Here is an 18,069-nt window from a genome sequence, read left to right as displayed (position 1 = left end):
GACCTGTCAATCCACACGGGATGGACCGGCACGGCCCGAGTTTTCAGTTCGGCTGCGGTTCGTGCAGGTGTAGCAATGATGCTGTGGCTGTCAAATGCGTGGCTAGTGGAAATGTGGCGGGGTGAGTGAACTATGGTTCGGGCGCCGGCGCCAAACGGTCGGCGCAAAGCTTCCCGTTTGCTCTCCATGTTTGGCACCCCACGCAGAATCAGGGGTTGACTCGTATTCACCAATGCCAACGGCCTTGGGTGTGAGCCTGTTGCAGATCCCCAGAGCCTCTCTGAAGCTGCTTTTTCTGGATGTTGGTGGATACGGTCGCTTCTGTTGGACTGGTCAGTGGTAATACAGGCCTTGGGTCGTTTCAGTGCAGTTCAAGCTGGGCTGTGATTGATTTGAATGCCAGAGCTGGCCGAGACCTCTCCTCCTCTCCTCCTCCAGCCCTCGTTCGTTTTGTCACAACCTACCGAATGGCGCTTGTTCCTGTCGTGGGTGGCTTTCTTTCTACATACACCATCGTCATTGCCATCTCCCAACGACACGCGCTACCACGCAACGTAATCAGTGTTCCACCCTGCCGACTGCCGACCTCGATTCTCTTATTGTTGACTTTTGTGCTTTGGGAACGCAGAGTGACCTTGGCCCGGCAGTCGCGGACTTTTCATCTTGCTCTTGACCTTCATCGAAGGAAAGGAGGCAGGAGGCAACAAAACCATCGTGGCCTCCGTCTCCCTTCCATTTTCAGTTGAATAACTGCAGTCACGCCACCCCCCGTGCCAGTGACGGTTTCTCCAACCCGCCTGATATTGCTCCTCAAAGGAAAGAGCCGGGGATTCTGTGGGGCTCTCAAAAAAGCAACAAGAGGTGAAGGCGCAACCTGCTATCTTGCTGATACTGTGACCTATTTGCTTTGGTTGTTTCTGCTGCCCAGGCTTGAAGTTGATCAGCAGAAGGTCTCGCCGTCATCATGGCTCCCTGGCCCAACGAAGTGGGCTCTTCTGCCTTTCTGCGTCCACGCGACCCCGCAACGGCTTCGAATCAAGCTCGATCACCAGCGAATGCTCGTCAGCATCTTCAGCCCGGGTCTACAAGCGGTCATGGTAGCAGTAACCGCGAAAGGAGCCGATATCGAAGCGCTTCTCGAGTGCCCGAGTTCGAGACCTGGGAGAACCTGCAGCAGTGCCAAATCGAGTCCAGCTCGTCCGATGAAGACTTACACCCTTCGCGCAACGCACAAAGACCCCGTCATACACGCTCCATGAGCCATCCATTCCCGTCACTCTTTTCAATCAAGAAGAAGAAATCGGGCCCCATGACCCGCCCCGAGCACGAGTCCGATTCGGAGTCCGGTCTCGACGCCGGACCTCTGCCGAAGTTTCGAGGAAGACCCCCACCGAGCCGTGGTCACCGCAACGCCTCTTCGGGTGGCAGCAGGGATTACTCGACGGGCAATTGCATGACGTGCGGGTCGCTTGTACGATGGCCGAGGGACCTACATGTATTCAAGTGCACCATCTGCCTCACTATCAATGACTTGCAGCCACTACCAAGGGACCGAGATCGTGGCCATGATCATAACCGGGAAAATAGACGGGATCATTCACGGGGGGCGGGCGCCTCACCTGACCGGCGGCCAACATTGTCGTCTGGTAAGGAGACCGTTTACATCTTTCCGTTGCTGTTGCTGACTTGCTGTAGACGGTACTATTTCTCTCGAACACACACAGTCGTTGATTTCTCAGTGTCTGTACGCTTTCTTGGCAGCTGCTCTGAGAAACCCACAGCCCGAGGCTCTCAGTCCACCTCGCGAGCCATCCACAAATCCATTCTTCAACAATTCAACTGAAGGAAACTTCAACTCGGGCAACTTCTCGGAGCCCTATCTCATGGTGCGGCCACCAAGCTCTGGGAGCCCTAGTCGTAGGGCCCAGCCGATACCCAGCAGGTCCCGGGATCCTAGTCAGCACCGCCGACAGCCTAGTTGGTCCAACACTGTCCCCAATACCATATCCGCTTCATACCCTGAGAAACGACCTGTTCTCCAAGAGGTTTTCCCGCAGCAACCATCTCATCAGTATACACCTCAACCCCCAAGTCCAGGTGGTGAAGCCAGGAGAATATTTCGCCCACTTGAAGACTACATTGTCTCTTGCTTTACTTCGTTTCACTGTTTGAACTCGTCATTCACATCGTACCGAGGCCATCGGCATCGTCCTACAGTAGAGGATGTACGGAAACATTCAGTCGACCACATCGAACACCGCAGGGGATCGCAGCCAACTATCAACCCCCAGCCCATCGTTGACTTGGATGCGAAGCTATTACTCTTGGGCAACTTTGCAGAGAACGGTTCTTGGTGGACAGGTGGGCAGGAGGATGTTGTCCCTGGAAGGTCGAGCTCTAATAAAAGCCAAAACGGACAGTCCATAGTCAGCTCGCGGAGTCCTCGCTTGGAATGGGCGGATTTAGAAGAGTGGTATTCGGCTGTCACGGAGGCTGCTCGTTCATGGCCGGAGGTGTATTCGAGCTTGGTAGAAGAAGACCCAGACCTGACTGCTCCACACGCCACGCTCATGGAGCTTGAGACCGAGATTCTCATTGGACAGGAGCACGCCCAACGGACTCTTCTCAAAGCCTGCGAGACGATGCTCAAAAGACCAGGAAGGCCCATTGTTAGCCCCGATGACCTGCGGTTCATCATGATCATTGCTGGAAATCCCTTGCTGCACGGAGACTATAAGCCCTACTCTGGGGAGTTTGAGCACCCTGGTAGCGCAGGTTCGACACAGAGCAACGACCCACTGCGAGGTTCTAGTCCCACCTCTGGGAGACATTCGGGTATTATCAAACGGATTGTGGGCCTGGTGTCGAATACTACTCCGGACTGCCAAAACCATTTAGTTGGGTGGTTTGCAAGATACCCGAAAAAGATGTTTGTGCAAACCAAGGACTTGGTGTCGAGCTTCTTGGCATATAGGCTCATTAGGCAAAATGAGAAGAAGTATGAGACCAAGGTTGACATCACGGATGGGTTGATTCCTAGCATGGGGGCTGGGAGGTCAGCGGCGAGTTTGCACGCTGCGCTTGGGCATGGAAGAGAGAGCGGTGGGGGGGCTAATGGGGGCCAGAATAATAACAATAACAGGGGGAAGAAGAAGGAGAAGCCAAAGAGGGTGGTCTATCAAGATGATTGGCAGATCAAGGCTGCGGCGAGGGTGTTGGGGTTGCTCTTTGCGGCGAACAATATGGATTATGCGAGAAGGGGTGGAAACATGTACGACGGTAACAGCATCAACAATAACAACGGGGGTGATGGGGTGTATGCCAGGGGACAGATTGTCCCCACAAGCGACTTTTACACGACGCTGCTAGACGACTCGGATCTGGTGGGCGATTTTGAGGCGTGGGAGAAGAAGCAGGCGAGGTTTGCGTTTTGTCAGTATCCGTTTTTGTTGAGCATTGGGGCCAAGATTCAGATTTTAGAGCATGATGCTAGACGGCAGATGGAGAGTCGGGCAAGGGATGCGTTTTTTGATAGCATTCTCAGCCACAGGGTGGTGAGGCAGTTTTTGACACTGAATATTCGGCGGGATTGCCTTGTGGAGGACAGTCTGAAGGCTGTGAGTGAGGTTATTGGGGGTGGTGGGGAGGATATCAAGAAGGGGTTGAAGATTGTTTTCAAGGGGGAGGAAGGGGTTGATGCCGGTGGGTTGAGAAAGGAGTGGTTCTTGTTGTTGGTGAGAGAAGTGTTTGGGAGGGATCATGGGATGTTTCTCTATGATGAGGATTCGGGCTATTGCTATTTTAACCCGAACTCGCTGGAGCCATCGGAGCAGTTCTTTTTGGTGGGAGTGGTGCTGGGGCTTGCGATTTACAACTCGACCATTTTGGATGTTGCGCTTCCGCCATTTGCGTTTCGAAAGTTGTTGATGGCTGCTCCGCCGCCGCCGCTGGCTGGGCAGGTGGCTCATCAGCAGAGGCAGACGATGAATTATACGCTGGAAGATTTGGCTGGGTTTAGGCCTAGACTGGCGAGGGGGCTGAGGCAGTTGTTGGAGTATAGCGACGATGACCTCGAGGAGGTTTTCTGCCTGGACTTTGTGGTGGATGTGGAAAAGTATGGGGTTGTGGAGCGGGTGCCGCTCTGTCCCGGGGGTGAGAGGAGGCCGGTGACGAATACGAACAAGAGGGAGTATGTCGAGTTGTACGTCAGGTATCTTCTTGACGGGTCGGTAACGAGGCAGTTTGAGCCGTTCAAGCGGGGATTTTTCACGGTTTGTGGAGGTAATGCGTTGAGTTTGTTTAGGCCGGAGGAGATTGAGTTATTGGTGAGGGGGTCGGATGAGGCGCTGGATATTGATTCTTTGAGGGCGGTAGCGCAGTATGAAGGGTGGGGGAAGGAGGTTGCGGATCCGGGGGAGGACGAGCCGGTGGTGAGGTGGTTTTGGAGCTCGTTTGAACGGGCGAGCCCTAAGGATCAGAGGAAATTGTTGAGTTTTATTACGGGGAGTGATAGGATACCTGCCACGGGGGCGGCGTCACTGGTGGTGAAGATTTCGTGTTTGGGGGATGATATTGGGCGGTATCCGACTGCGAGGACGTGCTTTAATGCGCTGGGGCTGTGGAAGTATGGGACTAGGGAGAGGTTGGAGGGGATGCTTTGGGGGGCGGTGAATGGGAGTGAGGGCTTTGGGTTGAAGTGAAGCAGTTGGTTTTAGCAACAAGAAGGGGTGGTTTGTTTTGAAGTTTTTTGGATTGTTGGAGCTCAGGGGTTATGGGGTTGTCGTTTTTGGGGTTATACCTAATGTTTGCGCTCGGTGCCATCACGCTAGGTATTATCAGGAAGAGCATTGAGATATAGATACAGCACTCGCCTTGGTTTGTTTTCAGAAGAGGCGAAAAAGAGTTGAATTAGAGATATCTTAGATCGAAAAACAAAGGCTGAAATTTGTCTTGAATTCTGCATGTCTATGTTCTCCTTTGCCCTTGCATGAAGATATGTCCGGGTAGATGAACTAAAGCCCAAGCGCCTCAGGCTGCAGGTCTTCTAACATTGGGACTCGATCTGGTTCAGGGGAGGACAAGACACTTTGTGTTATGCAGGTTGTCAGCACATAGGCAGAACTGCCTGTAGCTGATCTGAGTATATGTAGGTCTCTTGTAGTGGAGGGGCAGCTGAGATGGTTACTGGTGAGGAGTCGAGGTCTAGAGGGGCTATTTTTACATTGTAACACACCATCAAGCAATACTGAGCTGATGAAGAAGAGGTTGCAACAAGTAGAGATGATTGAGTAGTCAGGAACGAAAACACCCAGCGAGGTTCATCCTTGAAGGAGGAAAATGTAGGAGATCAGATGAGCAAAATCCCGAGAGACGATATTCCCCCGCCTTTTAGCGTACTTGATTACGAAGTTATAGTGGGGTTCAGTGTGTTGGGTCCTAGGCTTGGTTTTTATTACTATGACGTTTTGGATCGATGGGGCGGTTTGAATCGGTTGCTTTTCTAGAAACATTTTTTTTAAAGCTTGATGGTCATGATTTGAGGATGGAGAATGGGAACAAGTGAAGGGATCGTGATAAGAGAAGAGCCCCGGGGGGTTAATTCCCCGGTTGGAGCGGGCTGCAGGAAGGGCACTGAGTGAGATCCTATCTGCAGATGCAAAGCAGAGAGGTTTCAGGAAACAAGGGTCCTGCAAAGGGTGCATGTTGGCGAGCCGATTTGCTGGAGGTAGGTGAGGGAGGTGGATCAACCAACGGTGGGTGTCTTATCTCCACAAATTGGGATTTTATGGCCAACGGCGATGGCTTTTGCCGCACGGTTGTTGTATTGTCGAGATGGGTTGATGGTGATGAAGTTAGGGAGGGAGCTCAGACAGGCCGAGCAGAGGTCGAGAGGCGATCGACAACGTGATCTTCTGGCAATGTCAGGTCGCAGGCCGGGAACGTTGTAGGTTGACATGTGCAGCACAAAAGACGAGGCTGAGCTCAGCTGCAATACGGGGTTTCTGGAAATAGATTGGCTTGGGGACAAAGAATGAAAGAAAAAAAGGTTGGACGATCGAACAGTTGCAAAAGCCAGCTGGGAGTTTGAGTGCTCAGAGCTGTCATCCCATGCAACGGCGGACTTTTCGGCCCCACAGCCAGATCCCAGGAACTGAAAATTGCCCCAGGAACGACCCGGCGGGAAAAGCTTGAGGCACAGGCCCGGTCACCTGATGAAAAGCTTCGAGCGATAAAGAAGTTTGTTAGACTAGGTTCGTCCGATGTTTATTTGGTGAGGAAGTTTACAAAAACAAAATCAAGAAACGAGAATTGCTTCAAAATCGCCGTCGGTTCAAACAGGCCGACAATCCCTCCTCAACCTGGCCATCGCCCCCGTCTCGGGTGTCACAGTCCCGTCGTCTTACGTACCGCTTCGCCCAATCTGGCAGCCGCGGTACATGTTGCACTGCCGCATGAACTGTGCCTGCGCCTAGTCCAAGCCTGGCAACTGGGAATAACAGCCCTGAAGCCGCACCTAATCTCTCGTGCCATCCCCCCGAGGGTCTGACCTTCCATCGCTCCCCCATCTCGTCTTTTCCCCGTCCGACCCGTGACGGCGCGCGATTTCGTCAACCGTCGTTCCAGTTCACTTTTTGTTGTTTTCATTCCGACTCATTGCTCGACAGCTTCAATTACTCTTCGGCACCCGCCATCCCGGGCCCCGCTGAGCTCGTCAACCGCTGTGGTTCAGCCGCCAAGCGACTGGCCTCTTCTGTCGGCGCACACGGCATCGTCTGCTCAGCCATTCATTTGGTCTCACAGTCGACCATCTCAAACACCTCCTTTGGTCCATCGTATCGAAGCGCTCGTTCGTTCGCAACTGCCGCACAATTGACATCGTCAACTGTCGCGTGCCGCTGACATTTGCATCTGCACTCTCGCCGCAACCCAGAGGTTTGTAGCCCCCGATCCAGTCCGACACGCACCGCCTGTTTCTCTTTGAAGCTGCTCACTGCAGCCGCGGCGCGACTGTCTTTTTCAACCTCCACCACCTCCGTCCACACAGTTTCTTAATAGGTGCACGGCGTCTTCCACGATGTTCCTGCTGTGTTCTCCCGCCATGCGTCGCAACCTGCCACGGTGGGATCCCATGCTAATATGGCAGTTCCATACAGAAACCTACCGCGATTGAAGCGACGATTTTTCGTGATGTCTACCAACTCGACTGGCGCGCCGGACACCTCCGCAGACCCTCCACCGTCTGACACCAACCCACCCGCTCCTCCGCCATCGACTAGCAACACACCGACTCCTACACCAACTCCAACCCCCACTCCTCCTCCCCCCTCCCACTACCACTCCCACCCCTCCTCCTCCTTCGACATCATCGACGCCTAGGCCTGATCCTCCATCCACCAGTTCCACCCCACAACAACCAGAGCCTTCTCCGGAGCCTTCATCCAGCAACCCCCCAGACCCTGAACCAGACACCAGCACAGAGGTTGTTACGCAAACCATCACCACTAGAAGACCGACGGATGGCGTACCAGATCCTGCGCAGACCTCATCGTCTTCTTCAACTGGACTTCCCGGGGTTGGCGCTGGCAATGACGCCAACCCTGAGGCCTCGGCCGGAACATTGAGCAACAGTGGGAAGATTGCTATCGCTGTGGTGGTCCCTATTGTTGCCGTTGCTCTTTTGGTTGTGGCCGGCATTTTCTTGTGGAGGAAGAGGAAGCAGCGCAAGGATGCCGAGGAGCAGAGACGCAAGGAGGTCGAAGATTATGGATACAACCCTAACGCCGACCCAACAATTCCAGCCGTCGCTGCCGCTTATGATGGGCGAGATGATGAGTCCTCCGCTGGCTACAGAGGCTGGGGCTCCACCACGATTGCCGGTTCGACTGCGAGGAAAACATCGACAACCATGTCTGGAGGGGTCCCTTATTCGGATGCCGCTTCACCTACCCGTGCTACTGTCTCCGACACACGATCTGGTGAGCCCTTGATGCATGAAGTGCCTGCTTCACCGGAGGGCGAGATTCTTGGAGTAATGGGCCCTTCTGCTGCGAACAACCGTGGTGACGTGCACCGCGGGCCTTCCAATGCTTCCTCTTCGTATAGTGCTGCTGCGAGGTCTGATGGCTCTGGCGAAGGCCCAATAGGTATGGCGTACAGCGGACCCAATCAGTACTACGATCAGTACGGCAGTGGAAACCCATACTCAGACCAGCCCCCCAGCCAGCCAGGAGGCGGCTCACCAATCATCCGGGATGTGACGGCTCGGAGGAACACTCGCATCGAGAACCCAGCACACTACCCGCAACAGACAGCCGGAATCTCGCAGAATTTCTAGTCTCTTTTTGAGTTCAGCGACGGAAGCAGGCTCTTTTTGCAACAGGATGTTACTGCGCGCAAACAAGGCCTCTGTTTTTGTTTCCTTCAGTATACGCTTTTTGTGCTGCATAGCACCGTCACTTTTGACAGTTTCTTGTTTTCTGTATCAATTTTTTCGTCGATTTTGGGGAGTTTATGGTCTGGCCAGACAATAGCATTTACTAACATCTAATTCTCTGGGTCGACAAAGAGCACACTTTGCGAACCTTGCCGCCGTGCTTCTTTCCTTTGTACGTATTTGTATTCCATTACATTTACAAACAGTTGGAGGATATGGTGAAGTTGTTTGGGGTTGAGAAGGGGTTATCGTGTTGGCATTTTGAACAATGAAGAGACGCAGAGAGGGAAAGGGAGGGGGATATGGAAGGTTATCAGGGATGGAAAGGAGGAACGGGCAGTGAGGTGGACGACTTTGATGGACATGTATAAAAGAAGCAGGCCGGGTTGATATTATGGATGTGTACATAGGGTCTATGTACACCCCTTCGCCATGATAATATGAAGTGTATTTGATTGTTACCATTAAGTCGTTTAGGACGTTGAATTATACTATGTCTTGGGGCCGTTGATATCCAGGCGGAAGGGAAGTTGTGTTGATCCGGGCGTTGCCCCACCTCGGGCGTTGAGAGCGGGAGCTTTGGTGGGTCCCGGGCTTCTGAACTTTTCGGGACCATCCCACCTCCAGCGCCTCAGGAGCTGCCTAGCGACGACAAGGAAAACAGTGAACCCACGCTGGATCCTCGCTGTGTAATTTCGAACCCGCCCTTTTCCAGCGACCACCACGCCTTGTCCCTTTTCGTTGACCACCTTCTTTCTCCCCCCGACCACGACTCGTTTTAATACCCCTTTTTAAAACAATACAACAGGCGGAAAGCCAACGACAGGCAAGATGCAGGCTCCTGTCTTGGTGATGAGTATGGATCCCCCCTCTATGGAAGCTTCCCCGCCTCCTATATACTCTGGGCCCCCTTTACCGCGACTTGCTCATAGCTGACCATTATGGTATGAACATAGACACCAATGCCGGTGCTGAGAGGCAGACCGGTCGCAAGGCTCAGTTGTCGAACATCGCTGCTGCCAAAACGTATGTTACTACTACCCCGCCGTCCTGGTTGCTTGACCGCCCCGAGTCGATGTTGTCGTCGTCGTTGTTTGAAATACATGAAGCTTACCTGGGGGATACAGTGTTGCTGATATTATCCGATCATGCCTGGGCCCCAAGGCCATGTTGAAGATGCTGCTCGACCCCATGGGCGGCATCGTCCTCACCAACGACGGCCACGCCATCCTCCGCGAGATCGAGGTGTCGCACCCCGCGGCCAAGAGCATGATCGAACTCAGCCGGACGCAGGATGAGGAGGTTGGCGATGGTACTACTACTGTTATTATCCTGGGTGGGTTACAAATCAGCACTGATGGGCATGTTGGGCATGGAAGCTGACCAGGGGCTAACACTTTGTCACAGCCGGTGAGATCCTCGCGCAGGCCCTCCCCCAACTCGAGCGCAACATCCACCCAGTCAACATCATCGCGGCCTTCAAACGGGCTCTTAAGGACGCGCTGGAAATCATCGAGGAGATCTCCCTTCCCATCGACATCAACGACGACAAGGAGATGTACAAGCTTATTTCTTCGTCCATCGGCACAAAGTTTGTCTCGAGATGGTCGGAGCTCATGTGCAGCCTTGCCTTGAACGCTGTCAGGACAGTCACGTGGGAGGTTGGCAACGGCAAGCGCGAGGTCGATATCAAGCGGTATGCACGTGTTGAGAAGGTGCCTGGTGGTGAGATTGAGGACAGTCGGGTGCTGGATGGTGTGATGCTCAACAAGGATATTACTCATCCCAAGATGCGCCGCAAGATTGAGAATCCGAGGATTATTCTGTTGGATTGTCCTTTGGAGTATAAGAAGGGAGAGTCGCAGACTAATATCGAGGTGACGAAGGAGGAGGACTGGAACAGGATTTTAGAGATTGAGGAGGAGCAGGTCAAGAGCATGTGTGAGCATATCTTGGCGCTGAACCCAGATTTGGTTATCACTGAGAAGGGTGTTTCTGGTAAGTTTGTTTGCAAACATTCAGGGGTATAGGGGGCATAAGACTGATGATGGTGTATTAGATCTCGCTCAGCACTACCTCATGAAGGCCAACGTCACAGCCCTTCGCCGCGTGCGCAAGACAGACAACAACCGGATAGCGAGAGCCACTGGTGCCACCATCGTCAACAGAGTGGAAGACCTCCAGGAGTCTGACGTCGGCACCCAGTGCGGTCTGTTCGAGATTGAGAAGATTGGCGACGAGTACTTCACCTTCCTCACAAAGTGCAAGTCACCAAAGGCCTGCACTGTCCTCCTCAGAGGCCCCTCTAAGGATGTTCTCAACGAGATTGAGCGCAACCTCCAGGACGCCATGGGCGTGGCGCGCAACGTCATGTTCCACCCCAGATTATCGCCTGGCGGTGGTGCTACCGAGATGGCGGTCTCTGTCAGGTTACAGCAGCTCGCCAAGAGCATTGAGGGTGTCCAGCAGTGGCCTTACAAGGCTGTTGCCGAGGCGCTTGAGGTCATCCCCCGGACGCTTATCCAGAACGCGGGCAAGTCCCCTGTCAGGGTGCTGACCGATCTCCGGGCTAAGCACGCCGAGGGCAAGAGCTCGTGGGGCGTGAATGGTGATACTGGTTCGCTGGTGGACATGAAGGAGTATGGTGTTTGGGAGCCGGAGGCTATCAAGGTGCAGAGCATGAAGACCGCTATCGAGGTATGGTTTTTGATTCTGCCTACGGTATTACAGTATACTAACATAACGTAGGCCGCCTGCCTCTTGCTCAGAGTAGATGATATTTGCAGCGCGAAGAAGCTGCAACCGGGTGTCGGCATTAGCGGTGGTGATGATTAAATGTACAGATGACGAAGGAGGGTAGACCCGCCGGTAGATAAAGCATGGCATAGATGGATGGATGGGTGGGAAGTAGTGAACAAATAAAATGCTGGAATGCAGATACCCCTTCCTCTGATACTCTACCGATTGCTGATGCTGCGTGTGTGAAGCTGGTTGTCCTTCAATCATCATCGCAGATGACCAACCCCACCCCTTGGGCGACTGGGACAGCGGGTGGTTGTGGTGTTGTCGACTCCTTTGCATCCCCCTTCTCTGTCCCATTTCCAGCCACTTTATCACCATCATCACCTTTCTTATCCCCCTCCTTCCCACTCGCGGTAATAGTTGGCTGCGGCGTCCGCCCTTCATTCCCACTTCCCTTCCCCTTATTCTGCTTCTTCTTATTCCTCTTCTCCCTGTTCTTCCGCGTCTTTTCCTCGTCCTTTCTTATCCTCTCTAGTCGTTCCTCCTCAAACTCGCGCTGGGCCTTTTCAGCGGCGGTTTCCTCTTCCATTTGCCGGAGTCGTTCATATTCACGGCGGCGGGCGGCTTTGTAGACGTGAAACTCGCCCGATCCGGCGCCGGCGGAGGAGCCTTGGACGTTGGTTACTATTTCTGGGGGCGGGGGGAGGTGTTTCTTTTGGGGGCCGGTAGGGAGGGGGATGGGCTTGTCGGGGTTTGCGAAGAGGGATGAGAGGGTTGCTGCTTGGAGGGAGGTGGGGGAGAGGTTGTGTTTGGTTTTGGAGGAGGTGGTTGTTTTGAGGCGTTTGGCTGGGGGGGCGTCGGCCATTTTGGGAGTTGGTTGAGGTGAGCTAAGGTGAGCTGAGGTTGAGGATTGGGAGTGTTGATGGTGGTGGGTGATGTACTCGCAAGGCTGGGATCCAGTAGCTAGTTGCCGACAAGGATGGTGGTGATGGCTGTTGACAACAAAGCCCGGAATTAGAATGTGAACGCGGTAGCGACTGTGAGTCGATTTGGGGGGTCCCTCGCGACAGATGGTGGTGATGCTGATGATGCGATTTCTTGGAGTTGAAGCTTTGCAGCTGGATGGTGCACTTGGTTTGGCTTGGCACACCGGACGCGACCGCGGCGCAACCAGAAAAAAGAGTCGAGAGCCTGGGCCACCTTGGCTGTGCCAAGAAAAGAGTCACTTTGGTGGTGGGGCTTCAGCCTCGTGGTGCCTGACACAATGAAGATCTGAGATTCCGGGACCTACGGGACCTACCACGGGAGCAAACGGAACGAAATGGCCATGGCACGCACCGCACGTTTTGCGTGATGATATCCGGGTGTGGGCAAATGTCACGGCCAAGAGAGAGTCCCATTGATTGGTCTTCTGGTCAGTGATCAAGCATGTGTTTAGACAAGTGGTTGAAAATGGGAAGCTGTCTCAAATTTCGACCACCATGTCTTGGCAGCCCCAAGAGAAATGGCGGGGTTTAGCGACCCACGATCCAGTCAGGATTGCATTGATGACTTTTTTTTGATTTTTTTAGTAGGGGGGCCCGGGGAACCGCAAACACGATCCAGAAGAAAGGGGCACGTGAACAAGATTGTGGACACCGTTTACCCCATATAATTGTCGATCTAGACTGAACTGGTGGCATGGAGAAATATCCAACATGTCATGTGGTGATTTTGCATCATGAAAGAGGATACGAACATGTTGCTGGAAATGGAAGCATATTAGGTAAAAATGCAGGAAAACGTTGTCTGTTCCTGTTAGGCGCTTGGGGGACAAGAACTGGGCGCTTCAGGAACCGTCATCTAGAATGGTCAAGTGCCGGGGGCGCGGGAGGGGGGGTGCGTCTGTACCACACATCTGGTGTTAGCAAGCCACGGGTGGCAGATGGGTAGATCTCTTCGGAAGGCGGTCTGATTCGATGGCGATCAGGCGGTCACCGGTTCGGCGGGTACTCTTTTGCTATCAGCTAGCAAAACTCGGCAGCCCTATGCTTTCAGGAGATGACACCAGAAGTGGCACGAAGGGACGGTGGAATCGTGCCATTTGCTTTGATAGAGGTATTGCACAATAGAAGAAAGCCCAAAGCTGAAGAACGGCAGAACCATGCAGACACGGGCACTGCCATCCATCATCAGGCGCGCGCAAGGAGAGGCAGACACGACAGCTTTGGGTGCTGTTCCATGGACCAAGCAGCCAACGAGATCCAGACACCTCCAGATGAAAAACTAGCGGGGTCATGCCCAACTTGAAGTCTGAGTTTGCTTGTGTCCACCGTTCCACCGTTCCACAGTTCCACTTGGAGCCTGCTAAAAACAACTGGGCAGTGGGCTTGGGATAGTGAGTAATTGGCAGGGGTCACTTGGTGACGAACCGCATTGGTAATACGAAATATCATCGAGCATCCATATTGCAAAAGACTGGGCAGCTAGGCTCTGTGCTGTAACTGAGAATCTTAAAGCTATTAAAACTTTGCCTGTTTCCATTTTTCCTTTTCCCTTCTGTTACTCCCGAAGATCCCCTTTTGTCGGACAACCCCTTGCGCTTTATCCCCCACCTTGTTTGATAGGCCCTCCCCTTACCTACAAGGCAACTTGAAACGAACTGCCTATCACTAGACCACCAAGCGCCCAAGAAACACCTGCCCACTCCCCAATCCTGCTCAAACACCAACTGCAGCTATCTCCACGACCCAATTCACCCAGAGAAGAGAAGGAGAACACAATCATGGGGAAACCAAGACTTATCATCCTTATCAGACACGCCCAGTCGGAGGGCAACAGTACGTCACATGTCTCAGCCTCGCACTGCAGATTCCCATGTTGCAAAAAAGGAGGGGTACAAGAAGATCAGTGTGACTAACATGCCATTTCTGCAACAGAGAACCGCGACATCCACCAGACCATTCCCGACCACAGAGTCAAGCTCACGCAAGAAGGATGGCAACAAGCCTACGAAGCCGGCCGGAGACTCAAGGGCCTGCTGCGGCCCGACGACACTCTTCAGTTCTTCACCAGCCCCTACAGACGGACAAGAGAGACGACAGAAGGCATCCTCGCCACCTTAACGGACAACCAGCCAGAAGACAGCAACTTCAACAGGAACAGGATCAAGGTCTATGAGGAGCCAAGGCTGCGCGAGCAAGATTTTGGCAACTTCCAGCCATGCAGCGCCGAGATGGAAAGGATGTGGCAGGAGCGTGCCGACTATGGTCACTTTTTCTACAGAATTCCAAACGGCGAGAGTGCGGCGGATGCCTACGATCGTGTCAGTGGTTTCAACGAGAGTTTGTGGAGACAATTTGGGGATGACGACTTTCCCAGTGTCTGCGTATTAGGTATGTCTTTTCTTTTGTCCAGGAACGAGCCAATTTTCCAAAGAAATGGGGATGTTAATAATAACCCACAACAGTCACTCACGGTCTCATGTCTCGTGTCTTCCTCATGAAGTGGTACCATTTCAGTGTCGAGTACTTTGAGGATCTCCGCAACGTGAACCACTGCGAGTTCCTCACCATGAGGCAGGACATGAACACGGGCAAATACATCCTAGAAAACAAGTTACGGACATGGTCCGATCTCAAAAAACAAAACGCGCTGGAAGCGGTGGCCAGAGAAAAGGAAGCCGAGGCAAAGGACAAGGAGAAGGCGGAGACCGGAAAGGAGAATGGAAAGAGTAAGGACAGTTCGAAACTTGCTCGCACCGGCTCAGTGGTTGAGATTCGACGTCGCTGGGGAGGCTGTCCCAACGGCTGCAACCACGACAAGAATTTCAAGATCCGCCAGACGCTGGCTGACTTGGTCAAGAACGACCATATCATCTCTAACCAGGCTGTTGGCCTGGCTGGAAGTGAAAACAGCAGCGGTAGCAACAGCAACAGCAACACGAGCGGGAGCAACGTGACAGCCGTCAAGAACGGCACCGCCTCTCCCCTCGATGCTGCTGCCGCTCTTGCTCCCCCTGCTGAAACGAACAACTCTACTTCTTCCACCTCCTCGACGACCAACAGCAACAACAACAACACGGCAACCTCTCCGACCTTCGGCCTCACCAATCCTTCCTTCAACGGCACGGCCAACAGCACAACACTAGTGAGTCGACGGCCGGCAGGCAAAAAGATTTTCTGGTCTCAGTCATCAACCACGCTTTGCGCAGACGGCAGCCCTAACCCCTCCTTTGACATCTCTATCACGGGTCCCAAAATCGACATCAGCAAGGCCCGAGATGAGGTGGTTTCTAGTCCAGACGGTACGCCGTCTTTTATCTCTGTCGACGACCGATTACGTGGCCAGCTCAAGAGCCCCAGCCTACCGCCCCATCTCAGCAACAACAACAACAACAACAGCAGCAGCAACCATCAAACTTCTGCCCATGGGGGCGCGGTACAGCAACTCCATGTCGGAAGGGACTTTGGCGGGACGTACAGCGGGCATAACAGCGTCGCCAGCGGGGATGACGCTGACTCGTCAGAGGACGAGCGTCACAGACATACTCACCACCACTCACATACACATGATTATCTCAAGCCTGCTTCTCATCGTGCTGTCTTTCTCACTGGGCCTGGCAGCAAGAGAGATAACAGCCGGATGGGAAGGGGTATGAGGGCTAACAGGTTGGGAGACTGCCACAGTGATGCTGGGCATAGCAGTGATGGAGAGCACGAGGCAGATGGGGAGCATGAGACGCCAGATGAGGATGAGGATGAGAGTGGGAGCAACGCTGACGGGTTGGAGTTGGCGAGGACGTTAACGGAGAAGGCGGATGAGGCATTGATGAGAGCTGAGATGGAGGATAAGAGTATACAGGGGAGTGTTTACTGATATTTTGGACTGTCGTTTTTGGTTTCTCTTTGTTTTAAATAGCCGGCGAGCGTTTGTCACTCTTCTTTCTTGGTGTGGATGCATTTTTGCTTTTTATTATGGGGCATATGGGATTGGGAAAAGTGGGGCACCAAAAAAGAATGGACTTGCGCATATAGCACGCACACGCACACACGTGGAAGACTTTTGTTTTGTTTCGGAGAGGATATCTGTTCTTTAGGGGGTATGTAATAAGATTGAGAATGGAGGAATGATACCTTTCTGTTTTTTGGTGGTTCAAGTTGAGCATTTCGTTGGGTTGTATCATGGGTAGTTAGATCTCTTATGTTGAGTGTTTTTGAATTGATACCTATTTGTGTTGACCACCCATAATACCAACTGGATTGAACTTGAATGTCAAGTACGCTGTGGATGAAAAAGTAGAGATTGGAATATAATATCAAGGCTTATAAAGATAGTTAGCACACCTCTTTGAAGGCCTTTGGACTATCTTTTAAAACAACGCGATTACAAGTAAAGGCCTATAGTATATCCCAAGGTCTGTTAACTATTTTTAGAGGCTTAATGATGCCCACGACGCACATCCATACCCGAGGCAAACTCCATGACTATGACTCCCTTCCGTTTCGTGGAAATGACCAGAGTATGTGCCGCCCCCTTCCAACTGAAAGCATGATCAGGACGATAGTCCGCCGGCAGCCACAGCAATCTCTCTTCATCTTCATTATACCCATCCTCACGAAGCCGGTAATTAACCCCACGGTTCGAGCCTGTAGCCGGTAGGGTCTCTAAAACAAGACACAGACGATCCAGGCCCACATTGAAACACCCGCCTTCTTCGTTGTATGTGACAGAGCGTAACCCTACATACTGAGGATTCCAGGAGGAAGTAGGGAATGGAAAGGCAGACCAAGCATTGACGTCTTCAAACATATCTTTTCCAGCACGGTCGTACTTCTCTCGAATATGAGAGATGAGCGAGGGATTCTGTTCGATCAATAGATAGATTAAGCCCCGTAAGACTGAAGTCGCGCCGCTGATGCGAGAATTTGTTGCTTGGCATAGAAAATACGCCAGGCAGGTGCCTTTACCATTTCCAGTATTCAGTTGTGAGAGCTCATTGATCATTCCGCAGAGAAGCATGGTCTTCCCTTTCCCCGGATTGCCTTTGATCCAGAGGACTCGCCTGCCCGGGTGAGTCCGCCATAGCTGAAACTGTTGGTTACCTATAATTCAAGCATAGGATTCGATGAGAAGTCCTCCTCTGGGTTTCTCCATGCGATCTTTGTCATCCCGAGGATCAGTGGACCGAAGATTTCTCAGTCATTGGTTTTCTTCGTCCGTTACTCAATTCACGACTAGTTGTTCAAGCCGCAGCGACATTTGCAGGGCTGTATATTTCCTGGACGACTTGTATATGTCTGTTTCGGCATCGACCACGAGTTTCATCTTGTGCTCCCAATCATCAAGTTTGAGAATATCTCCCAAGAAGGCAAGACCCCGATGACGGTAACAGGAACAGACGAATGTGATCTGATAAGACAGTAGAGCTTCATAGAATTCAACAATCTGGATGCCAAGTTGTCGTCTCATTTGTGAGAGCTCCCCATCACTTGGGCTGTCCTTGAACAGAGGGCGAGTCAGTCCCCGGTACCAATCCATCATCGTTCTGGTGCAGTTTATCCCTTAGCGACTGGATCTAGTGCTCTTAATAGGGTTTAATAGCATCTGATAAGGTCAGCAGATGACATGTCAATGCTCCTGGGTGAACATACCTCCAAGGCGATACAAGTGGCAGCCCACGGCACAGAAGCTTGGGGTAGGCCCTGAAGCGCCAGACTGAAGGCACTCTTCGCAGTCGAGATGGCATCTGCGACTGTGCCCACCAGTTGAACGCCTTTGCTCTAGCCTCCTTTCCAGTTCTTTCTTTCTCCAATAGGTAACTACGCTACTTCAAGCCACTTCCTCTCAGTTAATCAAGCTCAAGCCCTCTAGGGTTTGACCCATCTGTTTAGAACTTTTTTTCTTTCCCCCGG

At 52.6% G+C, this 18,069-nt stretch overlaps 4 protein-coding genes across 4 annotated transcripts; 3 read left to right on the top strand and 1 right to left on the bottom strand.

Annotated features, from left to right (window-relative positions):
* Nucleotides 1-219: 219 nt before the first annotated feature.
* On the top strand, nt 220-4,700 carry HUL4 (putative E3 ubiquitin-protein ligase; the record flags this gene model as incomplete). The annotated part of the gene is made up of 2 exons (XM_062945936.1): nt 220-1,646; nt 1,696-4,700. Exons 1-2 carry the CDS (start codon nt 965-967, stop codon nt 4,698-4,700), a joined length of 3,687 nt encoding a protein of 1,228 aa, XP_062801978.1. The 5' UTR covers nt 220-964.
* Nucleotides 4,701-9,265: 4,565 nt separating this feature from the next.
* On the top strand, nt 9,266-11,379 carry CCT3 (T-complex protein 1 subunit gamma; the record flags this gene model as incomplete). The annotated part of the gene is made up of 6 exons (XM_062945935.1): nt 9,266-9,290; nt 9,391-9,460; nt 9,562-9,770; nt 9,842-10,432; nt 10,494-11,131; nt 11,183-11,379. The coding sequence occupies 6 exons, from the start codon at nt 9,266-9,268 to the stop codon at nt 11,267-11,269; spliced, it is 1,620 nt and encodes a 539-aa protein (XP_062801977.1). The 3' UTR covers nt 11,270-11,379.
* Nucleotides 11,380-11,432: 53 nt separating this feature from the next.
* On the bottom strand, nt 11,433-12,041 carry QC764_308275 (uncharacterized protein; the record flags this gene model as incomplete). Its single annotated transcript, XM_062945934.1, has 1 exon — nt 11,433-12,041. The coding sequence occupies one exon, from the start codon at nt 12,039-12,041 to the stop codon at nt 11,433-11,435; it is 609 nt and encodes a 202-aa protein (XP_062801976.1).
* Nucleotides 12,042-13,068: 1,027 nt separating this feature from the next.
* QC764_308270 (uncharacterized protein) lies at nt 13,069-16,348 on the top strand. Its single transcript, XM_062945933.1, has 3 exons — nt 13,069-13,995; nt 14,095-14,550; nt 14,625-16,348. Exons 1-3 carry the CDS (start codon nt 13,941-13,943, stop codon nt 16,031-16,033), a joined length of 1,920 nt encoding a protein of 639 aa, XP_062801975.1. The 5' UTR covers nt 13,069-13,940; the 3' UTR covers nt 16,034-16,348.
* Nucleotides 16,349-18,069: the final 1,721 nt, after the last annotated feature.

This window comes from Podospora pseudoanserina, chromosome 3 (assembly GCF_035222485.1).
Source record: "Podospora pseudoanserina strain CBS 124.78 chromosome 3, whole genome shotgun sequence".
NCBI lineage: Eukaryota > Fungi > Ascomycota > Sordariomycetes > Sordariales > Podosporaceae > Podospora > Podospora pseudoanserina.
The sequence above is the reverse complement of the archived record's forward strand: the minus strand, read 5'-3'. Positions and strand labels throughout refer to the sequence as shown.

Bases quoted from the DNA above. Each gene is read 5' to 3' on its own strand.
- QC764_308270 (XM_062945933.1), top strand. From the start codon at position 13,941: ATGGGGAAACCAAGACTTATCATCCTTATCAGACACGCCCAGTCGGAG. The intron at 13,996-14,094 runs GTACGTCACATG...TTTCTGCAACAG, and splicing joins CGCCCAGTCGGAGGGCAACA to AGAACCGCGACATCCACCAG. The intron at 14,551-14,624 runs GTATGTCTTTTC...AACCCACAACAG, and splicing joins TCCCAGTGTCTGCGTATTAG to TCACTCACGGTCTCATGTCT.